Source organism: Pristiophorus japonicus, chromosome 21 (genome assembly GCF_044704955.1).
Source record: "Pristiophorus japonicus isolate sPriJap1 chromosome 21, sPriJap1.hap1, whole genome shotgun sequence".
Classification (NCBI taxonomy): Eukaryota; Metazoa; Chordata; class Chondrichthyes; family Pristiophoridae; genus Pristiophorus; species Pristiophorus japonicus.
Window position 1 is genome coordinate 12,129,595 of NC_091997.1, and position 20,694 is coordinate 12,150,288.

The 20,694-nt window shown below is 44.3% G+C and overlaps 1 protein-coding gene across 1 annotated transcript in view; it reads left to right on the top strand.

Moving 5' to 3' along the window:
- Nucleotides 1–12,328: 12,328 nt before the first annotated feature.
- The window catches only part of LOC139233603 (protein HEG), an 83,201-nt gene continuing 74,835 nt past the window's right edge, over nt 12,329–20,694 (top strand). Inside the window, exon 1 of the mRNA XM_070864007.1 lies at nt 12,329–12,618. Coding sequence (XP_070720108.1) covers nt 12,528–12,618 — 91 coding nt within the window. The 5' untranslated portion in view covers nt 12,329–12,527. The remainder of the gene's footprint in view (nt 12,619–20,694) is intronic.

Consider the following 20,694-nt stretch of genomic DNA (forward strand, 5'->3'; position numbering starts at 1 on the left):
TCCTCGACTCGAGGGACTGCCTATGTTGATGATATAGGTATGATTTTAAAAGACAAGAAGGGGAGATTCTCCTGGGTCTGTGCCCCTGGGCACCGCAAATATCATAAAATAAGTGGCATGTAAAGGAACCCTCCTGATCTTTCTTCTGTTTTTAATTATGCGTATGCTCCAACCCACTGGATTTTTTTTATATTTGCTACATCTAGAGCAGATCCAGGAAACCCTCCCCTGGAAGATTTGTATTGCACCTGTCTGAAGTGGATTCAAACTCCAGTTTTAGAGATGTGAAACATAGAAACATAGAAAATAGATGCAAGAATAGGCCATTCGGCCCTTCGAGCCTGCACCACCATTCAATATGATCATGGCTGATCATGCAATTTTAGTACCCCATTCCTGCTTTCTCTCCATACCCCTTGATCCCTTTAGCCATTAGGGCCGCATCTAGCTCCCTTTTGAATATATCTAATGAACTGGCATCAACAACTTTCTGTGGTAGAGAATCCACAGGTTCACAATTCTCTGAGTGAAGACGTTTCTCCTCATCTCGGTCCTAAATGCTTTACCCTTTATCCTTAGACTGTGACCCCTGGTTCTGGACTTCCCCAACACCGGGAACATTCTTCCTGCATCTAACCTGTCCAATCCCGTCAGAATTTTATATGTTTCTATGAGAGCCCCTCTCATTCTTCTAAATTCCAGTGAAAAAAGCCTATCCAGTCTTTCTTCATATGTCAGTCCTGCCATCCCGGGAATCAGTCTGGTGAACCTTCGCTGCACTCCCTCAATAGCAAGAATGTCCTTCCTCAGATTAGGAGACCAAAACTGTACACAATATTCCAGGTGTGGCCTCACCAAGGCCCTGTACAACTGCAGTAAGACCTCCCTGCTCCTATACTCAAATCCTCTCGCTATGAAGGCCAACATGCCATTTGCCTTCTTCACCGCCTGCTGTACCTGCATGCCAACTTTCAATGATTGAGGTACCATGACACCCAGGTCTCGTTGCACCTCCCCTTTTACTAATCTGTCACCATTCAGATAATAATCTGCCTTCCTGTTTTTACCACCAAAGTGGATAACCTCACATTTATCTACATTATACCGCATCTGCCTTGTATTTGCTCACTCACCTAACCTGTCCAAGTCACCCTGCAGCCTCTTAGCATCCTCCTCACAGCTCACACTGCCACCCAGCTTAGTGTCATCTGCAAACTTGGAGATATTACACTTCCTTCGAACTCATTGTGCCACCCAGTCAAGGCTGAATTGACTTCTCGCTGAACTGGTGTCAGGAAAGTAAATGCTTTTGTCATAATTTATTATTGAGTGCAAGCAAAAAAATAGCATTGCAAACCTGTGGCGAAATATTCCTCTCATTGTAACAGATGAGAGGAAAATTCCACTTTTGAATCAACTGTACTGTTTGTCAATGGATTTGGAATTGAAACCAGAGTTGTGTTTTTCAAAATGAGGCAGTTCAAAATTTAAGGGCCATTTTGAAATGAAGGTTTCCACTTGAAATAAATAGAGAAGCAACAATACATAGGGCAGTGAGAAACACTTTTAAAACTCAATATGCTGTTGTCATAATGGAATTACCTGTGCATCAAAGCTTTTGTGAGAGAGCTCAAATGTTTCCTGAGAAAATCCAGAATACAGTGTCCCCAGGGTTCTAGGTTATAATGAAAGAAAGACTTGCATTTATATAGTGCCTTTCACGACCACCGGACGTTTCAAAGCGCTTTACAGCCAATGAAGTATTTTTGGAGTGTAGTCACTTTTGTAATGTAGGAAACGCGGCAGCCAATTTGTGCACAAGCAAGCTCCCACAAACAGCAATGTGATAATAACCAGATAATCTGTTTTTATTATGGTGATTGAGGGATAAATATTGGCCAGAGGATAACTCCCCTGCTCTTCTTCGAAATAGTGCCATGGGATCTTTTACATCCACTTGAGAGAGCAGACAGGACCTCAGTTTAACCTCTTATCTGAAAGACGGCACCTCCGACAGGGCAGCACTCCCTCAACACGGAGTGTCAGCCGAGATTTTTCGTGCTCAAATCCCTGGAGTGCTTGAACCCACAAACTTCTAGACTCAGAAGTGAGTATGCTACCCACTGAGCCACAGCTGACACTGGGAGTATTGTGAAAGGGGGGAGGGCATAGGGTTTGGTAGCACTGGGATAAAATGTGGGATTTGGTTCACTGGGTGATTACTGGATCTGGCACAAGTGGACAGGGGAGCATTGGGAACACGTACCGAGTTTTCCCTCACTGGGAACAGAGGGTTGTGGATGTGGTGTCACTGCAAGGTGGCTGCTGAGATCTGAAAACAATGGTGAGGGACCTGGGATCTGGCAGTACTGGAGAGGGCAAGTCACAGTGTCCAGGAGCTTTAGAAGTGACAGGGTCTGGCAGCATGGTGGGGGGCAATTCTGGTATATGGCAGTTGTGGGAGAAGGCAGATCCCCATCCATTCCAAGCATATTGCTGCCCTCCTCCCCTACCTCCTCCCCTACTCCCTCCCCGCCCCCACTCTCCCTTTCAGGGTCCATTCCCAATTTGAAGCCAGTTTTCAATACTAAATGTATTTACACTGCATAGCTGGTTTGTTAAGCTTTTTTCCTTTGTACACCGCTTAGGTGCATAACATGGACCCTGGGGATCACACATGACACCAACTGCTTTTGATACTCAAATTTAGGATTATCCACTAAAGAGGTAACTATGCTAAGAGGAGCCCTTTCTAAACCTCCAGGAGCACAAAATGCAACCAGGATAAGCCAGCGAATAAGAAAACAGTGCAAACAGCACTGAGTTGCCTGGGCTTTGAGAGTCAACTTGCCAAGGTTCGAGGAACCGTATATTTCAACAGCCTGCTGTATGTAGTCAGCAAATACGGCATGAGCGCATTTAATAAAGAAACACAGATTTAAGCTGACAACAGGCTAATGGGCTGGGGAAATGTTTGGGGTAGGGGGTACGGGGTACGGGGCCACAACACTGGAGTGGGCCTAACAGGCAAAGACTGAATCAGGGTTGAATGCAATGGGTCAAAAGAGGCCTGGAACATGGCAGGCTAGGGACACTGCAGTTCAGGGTGGGCAATACACTCAAGCCCGAGGCCCCAGAATAAAGTTAGGCCTTGGGCATTTTCTATGGGTAAGTTTAAAATATTGTTTTGCTAATTCCTTCATTACATTATAAATACTTTTTACTCTCAGGTAGTTGGCATGCCAAGGAGGTAAGAATGGGAGATGGACATTGTTTTTAGATCAGCTTTTTATATATATATATATGTATGTGTGTATGTATGTATGCATATATATGTATATATGTATGTGCGTATATATATATATATATGTCAACCAATCAGGTATAAGAAACTTAAATTAATAAATTTTGTAAGTGTGACACAGAAACTTGCACTTACCAGGTGGTTCCATCTGAAGAGTAACAGGGAAGCGTGGCAGACACAAAGTATGCACGTTCATAAAGTTTTTAGATTAACATTTGATATCCTGTGGCATTGTTTGGGCAAAGTTGAAGGAAATGATGTCTTTTAAGAAAGTGGATCTTCTATAGCAGTGCTGACAGTAAGTGTTTATATTCTCTTTCAATAAAACACGGTGATAGCACAATGTTTATATTTTCTTTAATAATATGCGATGAAGGTAATCACAGTCTTGGTGTTTATCTAGAAAGCTTGCAAAATCAATGTATTTTTGATATAGAAAAATGAAATAACCCTCAAATTATTTGATGCTTGAGAAATGTTTACACATTTACCTTATTCTGTTCCACTACACTACAATGGAGTGTGGCTTACAAACAGCAGGTATTGACATGCTATCTTACTGATGTAAAATGAAAGATCTGGCAATTGCTTAAATGGGAAACATGACTTGAGTAAAGATGTTCAAGTTGATTTTGCAAAGAAAATCAGAAATCCTGTTGCAGCACAAAAACGATGGGCCTTCTCTATTGTAAATCCTGTGGCTCTATGTTGTCGTGAAATGTGTAACTCTTTTTATTAAGTTAGAAACGTTAGTTTGAGATTATAGTCTGGGATTTGTTGCTGTTCTATAACTGGCCTCCATAGGAAGGGGAAAAATCAATTAGAGTTTCCACTCTTAATCACTGCTCAGTAAGCTCTGCATGCGTATCCATCAGGTGAACACAAGATGGGCTGGTAGGGTTGGGATGGCCTCCACCATTGAATGGCCTGTCAACACTCAGTACTTTGATTTATAAATGAAGTATAGCTACTTAGACAAGGTACCAGATGGCAGCTCGAACCCACTGTGTGTGATGGGGGGGAGCATTTTAACTTTTGTCGATAGTGTAAAATGGGTGATATCGGATCGTTAAACATCTCGCCCAATTTTCCTCTCTATTGAAGTCAATGGCAAGGAAAATCAAGCAGGATATCTAACGGCAAGATGATCCAATATTGCCCATTTAATACTATCGTCGGCAGCAATTAGAATTACTCCCATGGAACCCTATCTTCGCAAGAGCCAGCACTGTCAAGAGAGAAAGGGAGAAATCTGGAAACATAATGAACAAAGCATGTTTAAAGTACCTGCATTTGGAACAAAAGCGCTTCAAATCTACATGAGGTCATTTTTTTAAAAGAGTACAACTCTACTATACGTTCACAACATTTCTTAGTAATATAATCTTACACCATTATTTAGAACATGAGCTCATATTCCTCTCTCTAAATGACCAGTATAGCCAGAACCTCAAACAATCTGTACGGCAACCCCTGGAAAGAGTGACTTAACTCATTTCCCAGCAATTTCCATACATAATGGTTCATCGTGAAGATTTCCCTGAGGGAAGCGACATCATGGTGAGTGAAATCCTATTACTGTCACTCGCTTCTTCCTGTCATTTTACTGGCTGGAAACTAAAAGTAATAATGAAGTAAAGCCCCTGTGCTCCAGACTTTGGAGATGTCTTTTACTGCAGGGCACAGCTTGTGGGCAGGAATTTGTACAGCCTGCGCCAAGCTTAGGTAGCAAATACTGCAGCTTATCCTGATCTTCAACTAGCATCGGTTCCACTCCGGTGAGAACACACAACCCCAGAAATTCGCTGCGTGGCTGTGGTCTTTAGAAAGAAGGGCTCCGAAAATCCTTTGCGGTTCCAGCGCACTCCTGCAGGAAGTAAAGGCCGCAGACGGAGCCAGGGCCTAGATACGTTGAACACCCACCCTAAAGTCAGAATTTCCTGCATGGCTTTGTGTGGTGCAGTAAGAGGGTGGGACCAGGGGCAGGGACTCCTTAAGTCTGGAGTTTCTGCTCCTAGCCCCAGAGTACAGTATTGTGGTTATATTACTGGACTAGTAATCCTAAAGCCTGGACTAATAATCTAACAACATGAGTTTAAATCCCACCACGGCAGCTAGGGAATTTAAATTCAATTGACAAAATGTTTTTTTTAATCTGGAATAAAAAGCTAGTATCATAATGGTGACTATGAAACTACCTATTGTCGTAAAAACCCATCTGATTCACTAATGTCCTTTAGGGAAGGAAATCTGCCGTCCTTATCCAGTCTGGCCTATATGTGACTCCAGCTGACTCTTAACTGCCCTCTGAAAGAAAGCCACTAAGTTGTATTCAAGAAGGTGGCTCACCACCACCTTCTCGAGAGCAATTAGGGATGGGCAATAAATGTTAGCCTTGCCAGCGATGCCCACATCCCGCGAATGAATACATTTTTTAAAAATCATGCCCTGGCATAGGATTGGCACAGGTACAACCCACCTGAGGTACAGACCCAGGTTGGGATCTGAATCTCCGAAAATGAGAAGGTCAAAAAGGATTTGTTTTGGGTAGGGGGCTGGGGGCAGGGGCCGGGTCGGTGGCAGGAGTGGGGGGTTTGAAACAGCCACCTGAACCTGCTTCCGATAATGCAGCATTCCCTCAGCACTGCACTGGAGTGTCAGCCGAGCTCAAGTCCTGAACCAGCTGCCTTCTGATTCAGAGGTGAGAGTGCTACCACCGAGCAAAGCTGGCACAAAGTCATTCAAAGTAGAAGCAGACAATTCTGTTCTCTTTTAAATCCCAAGATCGTGAAATTCTGCGGAGGCTCCCATGGTCTCTTGTCATAACTTCGATCCACTCCTTACAAGGAAAATATGGGCAATGGGTGGGGAAATGACTAAACTCTTGCTCCACAGTTAGGATCCAGTGAGTATAGTGGCGGTAAGTAGAGTAAGTGAGTGGAGATGTCCCGGCCTCCACAAGGCCGTACATGGGTCCCCACCAGTGGGATCTATGCCAGGCAAGTGGCTTGGGTCCCCGAGGATCACTCATGGCGGAGCCAACAATGGAGGGCACCATTGGGCGCAATCCCAGTGTAACCAAAGACAATTTAGAGAGAATATTGCCCCATGGCATCCAATTATTGTTTTAAAACTTATCCTAGGATAATATGCATGTATGGTACAGTCCTGTAGAGCATACAAGTCATGATCATTTTTAAATGTTTGTAGGCTTATATTGTAACCACTGGGATCAAGACACAATTTTGGACTGCTTGACTTTCATTATTACAGCACAATATAAGCCTACAAACATTTAAAAATGATCATGACTTGTATGCTCTACAGGACTGTACCATATATGCATATTATTCTAGGATAAGTTTTAAAACAATAATTGAACGCCGCGGGGCAATATTCTCTCTAAATTGTCTTTGTTCTGAGTGGCCTGTTTATTTCAATGCACAGCCCCTTTAAAGTTCTGCACATGTTCAGTGTTTCAGATGGAAAAGCGCGTGCAGATTACTGTGTGGCTGCACACATGCGCAGGTTAGAGGGAGCATCGTCATGGGGGTCATTTTAACTTTGGGCAATAGTGCAAAATTGGGTACAGGTTATCGAATTCGCCGCCCATTATACACCATGAACGATTTCCTTTTCCATTCACGTCAATGGAAAGTTAGAAGTGGCACCTAATGGGCAGTCAATTCTATATCGCCCATTTTAAGCTGTTGGCCAAAGTTAAAACGAGCCCCCATGTGGTGCACCTGCCAGTCCGTTCCATTTATTCATAAAGGATTGGCAGATGCACCACCTGGTTTATTATTTTCTTGAAATATCCATTTTGTTTGTCTTACATGTTTCCTGTTAATAAATTATTTTTTCCCCAGTTCAATATTCGTTTATTGTTTCGGGTCCAGTTCACATGGAAGAAACCTTTCTAATTCCTCACAGAACTATGCCCACAAGATGAATTGGCAGGAGACGCTCCATCATCAGTGATCAGTTGACTCAGTGAGCTATTGTTCTGCTAACATTTTGCCTGCAACTTGAATGAAAGAGCAACAATGGCCCATAGGTCTAATCCCACTGATATGCATAGGCTCCCTCCACCATTATTCCCAACTATTGCTCGCTACTGAAGTTTATTTCCTAATATTTTACAAGGTAGCTTGACTGTTGGGTTTGAAGTGAACCCTTATATCTATGCTATATCCTACCTCCTCACAAATCCCACAAGTAGGCCCCAGTGTGTTTTGCTAGCCTGCCAATCCAGTTACACAGAAACAATAGGCATCACGATCAGCAGTAACTTGCTTTTTCAAACGTCTATGCATCCTGAGCGAGAAATATGTACTCTGTACTCTGTCAGTCACACTCTCAGGGCCTGAAATTCAGTACCGCTGGAAAGCTGGTGCTCCACCTACCTTTTTGGGGCCATTAGTGTCCATTCGGCACCAAAAGTGAACAAATGGGTTCCAGCGCTAATGAACCCTTCCGAAGTGGATTTTTCAGTGGTGTGACTGTCTTACCATAGAATTCTCCACCACAGAAAGTTGTTGAGGCCAGTTCATTAGATATATTCAAAAGGGAGTTAGATGTGGCCCTTACGGCTAAAGGGATCAAGGGGTATGGAGAGAAAGCAGGAATACTGCAGGGTACTGAAGTTGAATGATCAGCCATGATCATATTGAATGGTGGTGCAGGCTCGAAGGGCCAAATGACCTACTCCTGCACCTATTTTCTATGTTTCTATGTTTCTTAATTTGAGCGTTATCACCACCGAGAAATTCAGCATGCTGGTAAAGATTTCTAATGAGCCAGCTGCTCCCTGGCCTTTTTAAAGACCAGGATTTGCAGCAAGGCCCTGAGGGAGGGGGGGAAGAGGTTGGAAGGATGAATGGTGTAAGAGGTGCAAGGAGAGCCAACCGGTTCACTGATATGGAGCTGGAGACACTGATGGACGGTGTAGAGGACAGAAGAAGAATACTGTTTCTTGACGTAGGGAGATCTGGCAGACAGGCAGTACATAATGCATGGAGGGAGATTGCAGGGGAGGTGTCAGGCACCTCCATATATGTGAGGACGCACCCTCCCAGGAGGGTGCTGGCCAGTCTGCACCCGGCCCTTCCAGGTTGGCGATGGGTCGATGCCTCCTAGCTCTGGGGCGACGGGGATCCTCCTCCTCAGGTGGTACTGCTGGCTCTACCTCCAGCGGCGGTCCCCTCATGGCGGCCAGGTTGTGCAGCAAGCAGCAGACCACGACGATTATGGAGACCTGTTGAGGAGAGTACTGCAAGGTGCCACCAGAGCGGTCCAAGCACCGGAATCTCTGCTTAAGGATAACCATGCACTTGGTGACACAATGAGCGTCATTGTATGCATGCTCTGGCGCTGCCCTGGGGTTCCGCAGAGGAGTGAGCAGCCAAGTGGACAGGGGATATCCCTTGTCCCCAAGCAGCCAACCACAATCCTGATTCGGGCCAGTCAAGATGGCGGGCACACTGGTCCAGCATAGAATGAACGAATCATGGCTGCTGCCTCCCTTGCCCGCTGCTTCTCTGCACGGTGCTGATGGTGACGCCTTCTGCATGCCAACCTGCTTCTGACCAGCTGTATCAGGTGTCACCCTCCCAACACTCCTCCCATCCTCATGGTGAACCCTGCCAAGCAGGTCTCTGCAGCCTACAGACCTCCACTAAAAAGTCAGACCTGAAAGTTGTACAAAAGTATATGCAAACTTTTGAGCAGCATTCAGCAGGTTTAATGGAGCTAAACCAATTAATAAAACTATGAAAAGCTAAATACTGTGGATGATGGAATCTGACATAAAAACACTAATAATTAATAAAACTCATCATCATAGGCGGTCCCTCGTACGAGGATGACTTGCTTCCACGTGAGTTCACAGATGTTTCAATGAAGGACCCGATGTTCCAGTCCTGAACTCCAATGGCCGGAGTGGAAGATGCCTGTGCATGGATTTTTTTTAACATGTGGTGACCATTGGACACCAGCCACCACACGGGCTCGACAGAGCTAGGCCTTTATCTAGTGGCAAAGGTTAACCAGGACAACTGGAGACCTGCTCTGCGCATGGATCTAGTGCGCACACATATCGCAGTGTGGGCTGGCCCGTGCTGCCCCTGGGCCTCTTCTGGGCCCCTTACCCTCATTTGCCATGGCACCACTCCCATATCCAAGGAGGATTGAAGCTTTGAACATAGTAAAACGTGGGTGACGGATGAACGGGACTTGGTGCAAGTTAGGACACGGGAAGCAGAGCTGTGGATGAACCTCAAGTTTACAGAGGGTAGAAAATGGGAGGCCAGGAAGGAATGCAGTCTAGAGATAACAAAGATATGGGCGAGAGCTTCAGCAGATGAGCTGAGGCAGGTGCGGAGTCGGGTGATGTTACAGAGATGGAAATGGGCATTCTTATTGACGGCATGGATATGGTCAGAAGCTCATCTCGAGGTCAAGTACAACACCAAGGTTGCGAACAGTCTGTTTCAGCCTCAGACAGTTGCCAGGGAGCGGTATGGAGTCAGTGGCTAGGGAATGGAGTTTGTGGCAGAGACAATGGCTTTGGTCTTCCTAATAATTAGTTGGAGGAAATTTCTGCTCATCCAGCACTGGATGTCTGAACAAGCAGTCTGACAATTTAGAGACAGCAGAGGGGTCGAGAGAAGTGGTGGTTAGGTAGAGCTGGGTGTCGTCAGCACACATGTGGAAACTGACGCTGTGGAAAAAAAACTATTTCCCTACCAAAGGGCCCCGATCGCGGCAAAACTCCAGCGGTGTCGCGTTCAAGGCCCGATACTTCATGAGGACACTGCCTGAAGAAGTCCTACCTTGTTGGTGAAAACCCCTGTCCTGGCCGCTTTTCAGCAGCCCACCGCTGCTGAGCTCAACACTGGATACCTACCTTTACAGCGGCTTCAACCCGCCATTTCCGGCGGAAGTGAGAACCGCTCAAATCCCCCCCCCCGAGCTGAATATGACTCGGGGAGGGAAAATCACCTGACCGTGGCGGCCGATTGATTTTTTCGATTGGCCGCCGAAACCCCGCCGTAGCCGTCACTTCGGTGACGGTGAATTTAGACCCTTCACTCTCTCACGCATTCGCACACTCTCTCAGGGCACAAGTCATAACACTCTGTTCAGGAAAATGAAGCATTTACAGCATGGAGCTGTTGGATCCAGGTTGCAATAGATTCAGCAGACAGAAACCAAGGGTTTCACTTGGAGGCACACATTGTTTTGACAAATATGACATTCTCATGGAATATATTGTGGCCTTATTAAAACTTCTAAGCAAATTTTATGGAAAATATTAGTAGTCATGAGTGACAGACTATAGTTACTGAAAGGCTGAGGCGCGAAGGTGAATGGTTACAAACCTGTGGCTCTTATTGTTAAATGTGTTCAGGCTCATAGCAAATAGAAAATAGCCTACACAAAGGATACTGATCCTGTGAGTTATTGATTTGCTGTGGACTTCAGTCATTCTACCTATTATAAAACTCCTTGAATAACAGGGAATTCAGAATGATTCATTACTGTAAATAGCCTTAACCAATTTGGGTGCGACATCGAAGATCATTAGTAGTCTAGATATCATTAACTTCACACTAGATCCAGTATGCCATAGATTATCAGGCCCTTCATAGGGGATTCCAAAGACTTTTTTTGTCTTGTAATTAGAAAATTAATATGTTATACTATGTGTAGTTATTTCAGACGTTATTTCACCATAGACCAATTGTAAATGAATTAAGTGCGTACCAAAGAAGCATTCCCCCCTGATTCTCCCGTCTGCCCTGAAGAAGCTGGCTCATGCTATGATATTGTTCCACGGGTGTCAGTTGTCCCCCAGTACACCACCGGAGTGATCACTCTTCATGTATGAGCCAGCCAGTGACTATTAACAGGGTTAATTTACCATTGGGACATCACAGATGAGCTCAGCCCTTCTCTCATTCGATGTCATCCTTGACTCAGTTGGTAGCCTGAGTCAGAAGGTTGTGGGTTCAAGCCCCACCCCAGAGACTTGAGCACAAAAATCTAGACTGATATTCCAGTGTGTTACTGAGGGAGTGCTGCACTGTCAGAAGTGCTGTCTTTCAGCTGAGATGTTAAACCGAGGCCCCCTCAGGGGAACATAAAAGATCCCATGGCACTATTCGAAGAAGAGCAGGGGAGTTATCCCTGGTGTCCTGGCCAATATTTATCCCTCCAGCAACAGATTATCTGATCATCATCATCACATTGCTGTTTGTGGGAGCTTGCTGTGTGTAAATTGGCTGATGTGGTTCTTGCATTGCAACAAAATGTAATTAATTGCTGAGGCCACCTGTGGAGACAAACCGTCACCTGCTGAGATCCGTCATTTGTAATCCAGTCTTGTCAAATTCAAATTAAAACTGTTTCTGACATTTAGATGCTTATACTAAATTCTCAGTGCAGTACAAACAGCTCGAAGCAGCTGGAGATTATTCGATTTGATATATGGCTTTATACAAATCTAAAATCTACACGTTGTGATGTAGGAATAATATGGCATTAAAGGCAGCATTTTAATCGAGAGGTTCCCGTAGCATCATTAGTTAATGGTTTTGCAATGTTGCAAATCCTGCACTGAATTATTGCCTATTGTTTTATTATTTCTGATATATTCCAGGTTGTGATTCTATGTATATGCACACACACACACACGGATGAGTTGCTGGCTGCAATCCCCTCCTCTTGTTTTTAAGGAAGATACTGTGGGGGCGAAGTTTGCAAATAAGGTAAGCGGCCGGGTAATGAATGCAGACTGACCAAATTAGCATTGTATAGCAAAAAATATATATATAGAAGCACAACAAAAAAAACGCTGACTATATACCGTGCCGTGGCTTCTGTTAACACGGGGTAATGTACCCCCCCCCCCCCCCATCCCCCTGGAGCAGCAGCATTTGCAGACGGTACGCCTTTAAGGCCGGCGAGAGGGTGGAGTCTGATGCGCTGAGACCGCTCCATCTGCTGAAAGTGACGAGAGGCCGAGTTTGTCCAACACCTGTACACAGTGAGAGCGGCTGGCCCAGGCCGAGCGCGGTCCCTTCAGCTCCATTTGCATCTCGGTGAAGGCGGCAGCAACAAAAGACACGGCAGCGGCTGGATACCAAGCCCGCTGAATTTTTTAAAAAAAAATTGTATCCCCCGCACAGTCTGAATTGTAGCCAAGACGCCCGAGACGAGGATGGCGATGAAGCGCAGCGTTACATCGAGCTGCCTCCTTCTCCTTATCTGCTACACTGCAGCTGCGACCGCGGGCAGCACTTCGACCGCGGGTAGGTCACGTCCAAATGTGCCATTCGTCCTGCTTTGGGATTGATTCATTAGGACAGGGGGGGGCGAGCTTTGCACAAAAGGACAGAGTTGGAGCAAACTTTATTTCAGAAAGTTTAAAATATATATCTTTTATATATAAATGTGTACATGATTTTATTCCTGCTCGAGAAAGCTGCTTTTTGAAACCAGAATCCGTCAGGCGTAAAGTTTCACTAATCTTCTTACAGCGATTTACTGCGGTTCGCATAGCAACTGTGGAGTGACTCAAATAACCTAGGGCACTCCAGCGATGTGTTCTCCTCCTCCTCCTGTTTGACCTAACTCCAGTTTCTGACATGTTTCATTCCCAGCCAGCTCTGTTTGCCAGGCAGTTTTGTTCTGTCTCTTTTTATTGTCTCAGCAACATTGTAACCTAAACGGAAAAAAATGCGCAGTGAAGTGGGAGTGACGCCGAATAAATCACTGGCTTTGACTTTCAGCCTCTTTTGGGGGGGGTGTTGCCACGCTCGGGTTTGATTTCCCGCATTAACCCGATTAATTATCAGTTCATTAGCAACCAGGTCGTGACTTAAACTGCCCTTGATGTTTGGAAGGCTAGTTTCAATCTGTGTTGTCAATAAGCTGATTTGTTGATCAGTCTCTGTGAAGTGGGCACTGTTGAATGTTTGAAGTGCCCCCCTTTAGGACTCTTGCTGCGGGTCTACTAACTCAAACAGACATTGTGTTTAAAAAAAACTTGAACTGTTGGATGCTAACAAGCTGTTCCCAGCAGTTGTCACTGTTGGCTCAGTACCCATTTTACAGTTCAGGAGCTAAGGATGGCTGCATAGTGTTTTGCTAATACCAACTTATTTTGCGAAGGAAATAATTCATTAAGTTCAATTTCAGGAGCATAAGTGTTTTTTTCTTGTACCACAATGACAGCTACGTCAACATGTCCAACCCATGTGTTCCTGTAATTGATCTGATGCAAGCACTGGACTTGGCATTTTCACGCATAGTACTGCAAGCTTGCTTCACTCTGTCATGTAGGTTTATGAACCCCCACGTCCCCAGTTTTACACGTGTGGGCAGTTTTAAACTTGATCCCAATTTAAATCTCTTTATGCATCAATGGGAGGAGTGCCCTGCAGTGCAATCTTGCCGTGTTTCACTGCTGACTTTGGTACTGGTTGATCACCCAGGGTACGAGGAGTACACTGCGATTTAGCTAGAACGATGGAGATTGCAACATATGAATGCTATGGCTGAGTTGCATTTGACTTACTTTGTGACTGAAACAGAACAATTAAGCGATTCTAGTACATTGTGGAAGGATTACATTTATAGTAGCACTTTTATAGTTTAAAAGATGAAAAGCTTTAATATTTCTAAAAACCGTCACTTAAAAGCTAGACTTTAATTGTATGGGAAGATAATTATCTATATAGGAATGGGCACTTGCCTGCCCCGAGATATTGCCCGACATGTGTTTGCCTCAGTCTGCATTACATGACTGCATGAAGCAAGCTGACAATGTTAGCTGATATTGAGGTTGTTTGTGGCAATTAGTCGAGAGGTTTTGTAGTGGGTTGACGTGAGGTGATGAATTGGGCATTTAGTGTTTATTTGAGGTAATTTTCTTGCTCAGTTACCCCCAGTGAATTGATTCACTAATTGCACAAATAATAATGACAAGCAGAATAAGATTCTCCTGCCCCTCCCCCAAATTGTTCAAAGATCCTGATGACTCATCCCTGATCCCTGCCTAAACCCTCCACCTCTCTACCTCTCTTTCCTCCAAGATGCTCCTCAAAACATACCTCCTTTGATCACCTGTGTTCATTTCTACTTGTGTGTCTCTGTCAAATTTTTATCAATATTTATGTGAAGCACCTTGGGACGTTTCACGATGTTAAAGGCACTATATAGATACAAGTTGTTGTTGTTGTTGGCCCAGTTGTTGCAACCACTGACCGGTATAGAGCACGGCTATACAGACTGTAGTCCCAGTTACAATTCCCACTCTTGTTAGCCGATCTTGGCCAAGGCAGCCTTGGATCAGTACAACTCTGAATCTCTGGGTTGAGTGCAAGGGGAAGGAGAAGGGTGAAATCTGCTCAAGCTGCTGCTAACTGCTATTAAATGAATCCTACTGGGAATTGTGCTCATGTCCAGTGAGAACAGTATGTGATCAGCTGCTGACACACTCACGCTGTGCTCACACGTGAAGAATGGTCACTTGGGTAAGGTGCAAAAGTTCAATTTAAAATATTGCCATTGTTTTCTAATTGTGAATTATGATCATCTTAAACCTGGTGTACTCAGCGGTTAAGCGAGTGCATGCATTTTTATTTCTTGGGAACATAGGAAGATAGAAACAGCAGTAGGCAATTGAGCCCCTCAAGCCTGTTCTGCCATTCAATGAGATCATGGCTGATCTGTGACACAATTCCATGTACCCACCTTTGGCCCATAATCCCTTAACATCTTTAGTTAACAAAAAACTATCAATCTCCGATTTAACATTAACAATTGATCTAGCATCAATTGTTGTTTGCGGAAGAGAGTTCCAAACTTCTACCACTCTTTTTGTGTGTAGAAGTGTTTCCTAATTTCTCTCCTGAAAAATCTGTGTCTCATTTTTATACACTGCTCTGTAGTCCCAGACTCCCCAACCAGTGGAAATAGATTCTCTCTCTACCCTATCTGTTCCCCTTAATATCTTAAAGTTATGCAAGGGGTGCCCTATGCATTTCTTTAAACCTAGTTTGACACTACATTGGAGTTGCATACCTCCTCCAGGATGGGCAGGGGAGTCCTGTACCACTTCTTTCCAGAGCCTGGTTGGGTTGACTCCCGATTCTGGATTTACATTGCAACATTCGTGACGCTAAAGTTTAAATTCACCCAACAGCGGTCAACAAACTGACCTTGCGGTGTCAGTATAAGACAACACATCCAAATCCCAGAGCATTATGTGGCCTAAATATAGGGTAATCCATAAATAATGGACTCGCGTAACTAATTGGTAATTTTTTGCCTGTGTTCATAACCCAAGTAGTTCTTCCTCTGTTATAGTTATGAGTGAATTATAGCAATTGGGTTCATTGATCATGTATTGTTGATCAGTACTCTTCCTTGGTAGGTCAAGATTCACGCTATGCCTTGACAAAATGGGAAGGATTAATTTTAATTCCATTTTAAACAGTGGTTCTATATTAGTATGGAATCATCATAGGCAGTCCCTTGAAATGAGGATGACTTGCTTCCACGCCAAAAAAGGATGAGTTCACAGGTGTTTCAATGAAGGACCCAATATTCCAGGTCCTGAACTACATCCTGAAGGGTGGAAGATGCCTGTGTGTATGGAACTCGCTAAAAAAAATTATTTCTTTATTCATGGGATGTGGGCATTGCTGGCAAGGCCAGCATTAATTGCCCATCCCTAATGCCATGCAAAATGTTGCACTTTTTCTACCTTTTGATCTGAATCTAATAGTTACGAGGGATGCAAGGCATCTGTCCTGTTGAAGGGGGAGTGTAAATAAAATTTTTATGCAGATGTAAGTTTCATTTGGAATTCCAAATAGCGCAGTTCAACCAACTGACCACCAGAGTTAACATCTGTAGCTCATTCATGCCAGTGAAGGGAGCTGGACCCATCATCCATGGCTGGTGGGTTTCCCTGTCAAAACCATTATTCTCTTTGCCTGAATACCTCACAGTTTAGGGTTTAATGTTTAAAGCCTAGCAGAGCAGCCAAGTATACATTTACACATCAAACTCCATACTGCCAGCAAATTATTTTTTTAAACCTCTTCGGAAATCAAAGTGACTGCTGAAGTTCGTCCATTGTAAAAACTTTTACAACTAGCTGCTACTTTAAAAAAAAATTATTGGTTCAGATTCTTTGCTTCAGGGTATTTCCAATGGTGTACGCTATAAATTGAGGGAGTTTAGAATGGACAGGACCTCCTGTATTAAGGCTCCCGCAAACCAGCAGCGGCCACACACTAAATATTGCCTTCGGAACGTCGCACTGAGGGGGAAGAGAATGCTGCAGTAATCACTGACTCTGGCTGTTCACCTGCCTCAACTCTCAATTCTGCCCCTGCCTACCCACTTATTCCCTTTCCCTTTACTTTCTCCCCTGCCCCCTCCACCCTGCCAAGAATATTGGCACCTTCCTAATTCTGAAATGATTAGCTTGAATCTGAAGGGTGTGTGGTGGTTTTGAGTGCTTGCAATTTTTGATTATAATGGAGGCAATGATTGCTTTGAGCAGAGTGCTCGAATGAGGGCAAGCTCTGCTTGGCACAACTGTTAACAAGATCATGTGCTTGCTGATGTAATGGCAGTTAAAGGCCTTCATAAGAGAAATCCACATGAATTTCTATTCGTCTTGGGTTTATAACATTTGAAAGATTGAGCAGTTAATTCCAGGAAGGCAAGCTCTGTGTAAATATAGGTCCCACGAAAGATCAGTTCCGAAACTGTTGACGGAAGGTTTGATTGCAGGGCACCTCAGCTGGGAACAACTAACTAGCAGGAAGGTTGGGAACTTGCTGGGAGCGATTGTACATAATGTAGCTATCTCCTCCGGGAGGTAATGTTTGTTCCAGAATGCATGCTTAATAACCATACTGCTTCTGTGCTGAGAGTAATTAAGCTCTTAAGCTCACCTTCAAGTCTTAATGATGCAATTGAATGAATTGCCCCCAGTGCCCTTCTTGTTTGTGTGTTTACACTCAATAACTTCTGCTCGGTTGTGCTTCAAGGTCTCGGCAAGTGAAGGTCGGATTTGAGCTGAATTTAGACAGGTGTACCTTCTAGTATAACCCGATAAGAGGTTTGATTTTATACAGCGCTTTTCGTGACCTTGGAATGCCCCAAAGCACTGTACAGCCAACAAAGTACTTTTGAAGTGTAGTCACTGTTGTAATGTAGGAAAATCCGGCAGTCAATTTATGCACAGCAAGGTCCCACAAACAATGATGTGATAATGGAACAGATTTTTTTTGTAGTGATGTTGGCTGAGGGATAAATATTGGCCAGGGCACCTTGGAGAAATCCCGCTGTTCTTTGAAATCATGTCGTGGGATCTTTTACATCATGCTGAGAGGGCAGACGGTGTCTTGGTTTAACGTCTCATCCGACACCTTAGACAGTGTAGTATTCCCTCAGTACTGCACTGAAGTGTTGGTCTAGATTTTGTACTCCAGTCTCTGAACCTTCTGACTACGAGGCGCGAGTGAATTCCACACTGTACCCTTCCCGCTGCCATACAAACTACAGGTATGAATGTGCATCTGAATGCACGTGCTGTATTTTTAACACATTTTTCTTTGCTTCGGTGGACTGCATGTGCCATTGACAATGCTTGGCTGGCAGGTGACCAATTATTGTCCCTACATAATGCAGCTTTATTATTTTTTTTTAAAAAAACACTCATTCTTGGGATGTGGGTGTTGCTGGCAAGGCTGGCATTTATTGCCCATCCCTAGTTGCCCTGAGAAGGTGGTGGGCTGCCTTCTTGAAAGGGAGGTGCAGTCCTTGTGGATTCTTTGTAGTGGTTTGATACAACTGAGTGGCTTACTTGGGCCACTTCGGAGGGCAATTAAGACTCAACCACGTTGGTGTGGGACAGGAGTCACATCTAGGCCAGAGCAGGTATGGGTAATGAGGTTTCTTCCCTAGTGAGCCAATTGGGTTTTTATAGCAATCCGACAGTTTCATGGCCATTTTTACTGATACCAACTTTATATTTCCAGATTAAAAAAAAAACTGAATTCAAATTCTCAAATTGCCATGGTGGGATTTCAGCGCACATTTTCTGGATTATTAGTCCAGACCTCTGAATTATTAGTCCAATAACATAACCACTGCACCGCAGTACCCAAAGTTGAGTTGAGTTACTGGACTAGTTGTAGGAGACATTAAACCGAGGCCCCGTCTGCGCTCTCTGGTAGATGTAAAAGATCTCTTGATACTATTTCGAAGAAGAGCAGGGGATCTATCTCGTGTCCTGGCCAATATTTATCCCTCAATCAACATAACACAAAAACAGATTATCTGATCATTCATCATCATCATAGGCAGTCCCTTGAAGCGAGGATGACTTGCTTCCACGCCAAAAGGATGAGTTCACAGGTGTTCCAATGAAGGACCTAATATTCCAGATCCCGAACTACATCTTGGAGGGGGGAAGATGCCTGTGTTTGGATTTTTTTTAACGTATGGTGGCCGTTGCACACCAGCCACCACACAGACTCGACAGAGCTAGGTCTTAGTCCAGTGGCAAGGATTACCCAAGACTAACTGGAGACCAGCTCTGCTGCACAGACCGAGCACGCACATTTATTGCAATGTGGGCTGGCCTGTGCTGCCCCTGGGCCCTCGCCTCATCTGGTCATTATCACATTGCTGTTTGTGGGAGCTTGATGTGTGCAAATTGACTGCTGTGTTTCCCACATAACAACAGTGACTACACTCCAAAAGTACTTCATTGGCTCTAAAGCACTTTGAGATGTCCAGTGGTCGTGAAAGGTGCTATATAAATGTGCGTCTCTTTTTGGGAATAGTACATCATCGATGTGTGAGCTTTGAAGTTGAATGTTAGCCGGCTATCAGATTACAGTGGTGAATCCGAGATGTACCTAATCCTATCCCCACCTGCATTCTACATAGGACTACGTAGGATCATTGGGATAGTGATCAGGAATGGGAATGCTGGCCAATTTCCCTAACAGAAGCTGCTTCTATATCAATGAGCTGATTAGCCACCAGTTTGGTCCTTGTGCAAATGTAAATTTGCCAGATTTGCTAAAGCCGATGTCTTTTTAAACTGGGGTTTCCCTGGACAATGGAATTTGTGAATGTGGCAGACTTGCATTTGGGTTGCCACTTGCTGTGAGAGACCCACTCTTCGAGCATCCCTTGTGAACACCCTGCTGACAACCAGCAGAAAAGCAGGTCGAGGGGCGATGGGGTCAGATTGAGCAACTGAGAGCAGCTAACTCGGCACTAACTGGCAATTGAGCCTGGGACCTTTGTAATCTGTGACTCCCTGGATAAGGTTGCTGAGCTGTTGGTGGAGCCCTGAGGAGACATTTGATTTTTTTTCCCCCATCTGTATAGACACAGAAAGGTAACGAGATTGGCAGAACTGGTTTGGGTCAAAACAAACTTAAGTGCTGTTTATTCAGACTTGTGTTGGCATCAATGCGGTGCATATGTCAATTCAAGCTCTGATGTGAATGTTGTTTATGCAACAATTAATTTTCAAGTTTCCAGCACTGATTTATTTTTTTAATTACTATTTATTCTTATAATTCAAACAGGAAAGACAAGTTTTCAGTATGAAAGTTTTCCACATAATGCTTGGTTAGCAGATTTTGTGATTGGGTTAAATCTCTCCGCTAGCTGCGTGCTGGCTAGAATATGCACGAGAAGAGATTATAGATAAAGATCTCCCCTTCTAACTGAGATCAGCAAATTCAGCACAGACTGCGAATGAATCCTAGGGCTTTCCTCGTTTGTGTGGCTCAGCTACTAACTTGGATAAATTTGCTGAGCCATTGCAGGAGTCCTTCCATGTGATTTCAGTCACTAACAGGCGTTGTAATCCATACAATTCTTCAAGTATGCACTCAGTGGCTGCTCTAATTGGAGAAAGCGTCTACCCTGTTTTTACTGAGCAGGTGAATTTGAGCTATTGAAGGGATGCACTATTTGAGGCCTGGGGGTTTTCTTTGATGGGGTGCCTTTAAAACCTACCTGTGTGAAATACTTAATGATAGCACCACTCAATGTAATGCCTGGTTGCAAAAGAACACATTGCTCACTCACTGTGAGCTACAGGTACCAGCTTTTTGCTAATGGCACAAGAGCTGTCTATAATTGGCAACTGTGCAAACCTCACCAGTGACTTTTACAATAGGATGGCAAGGAGAGGGAACGCAGACAAGTGAATGATCGTAATTTGACTGGCTTGGTAGGTGACCTTGTCATCAAACTGGTGTTGCCCTGCTTTAGGTGGCTCAGTTAACGAAATGATATACTTGCTTTGGAGGCAGTTCAGAGAAGGTTCAGTC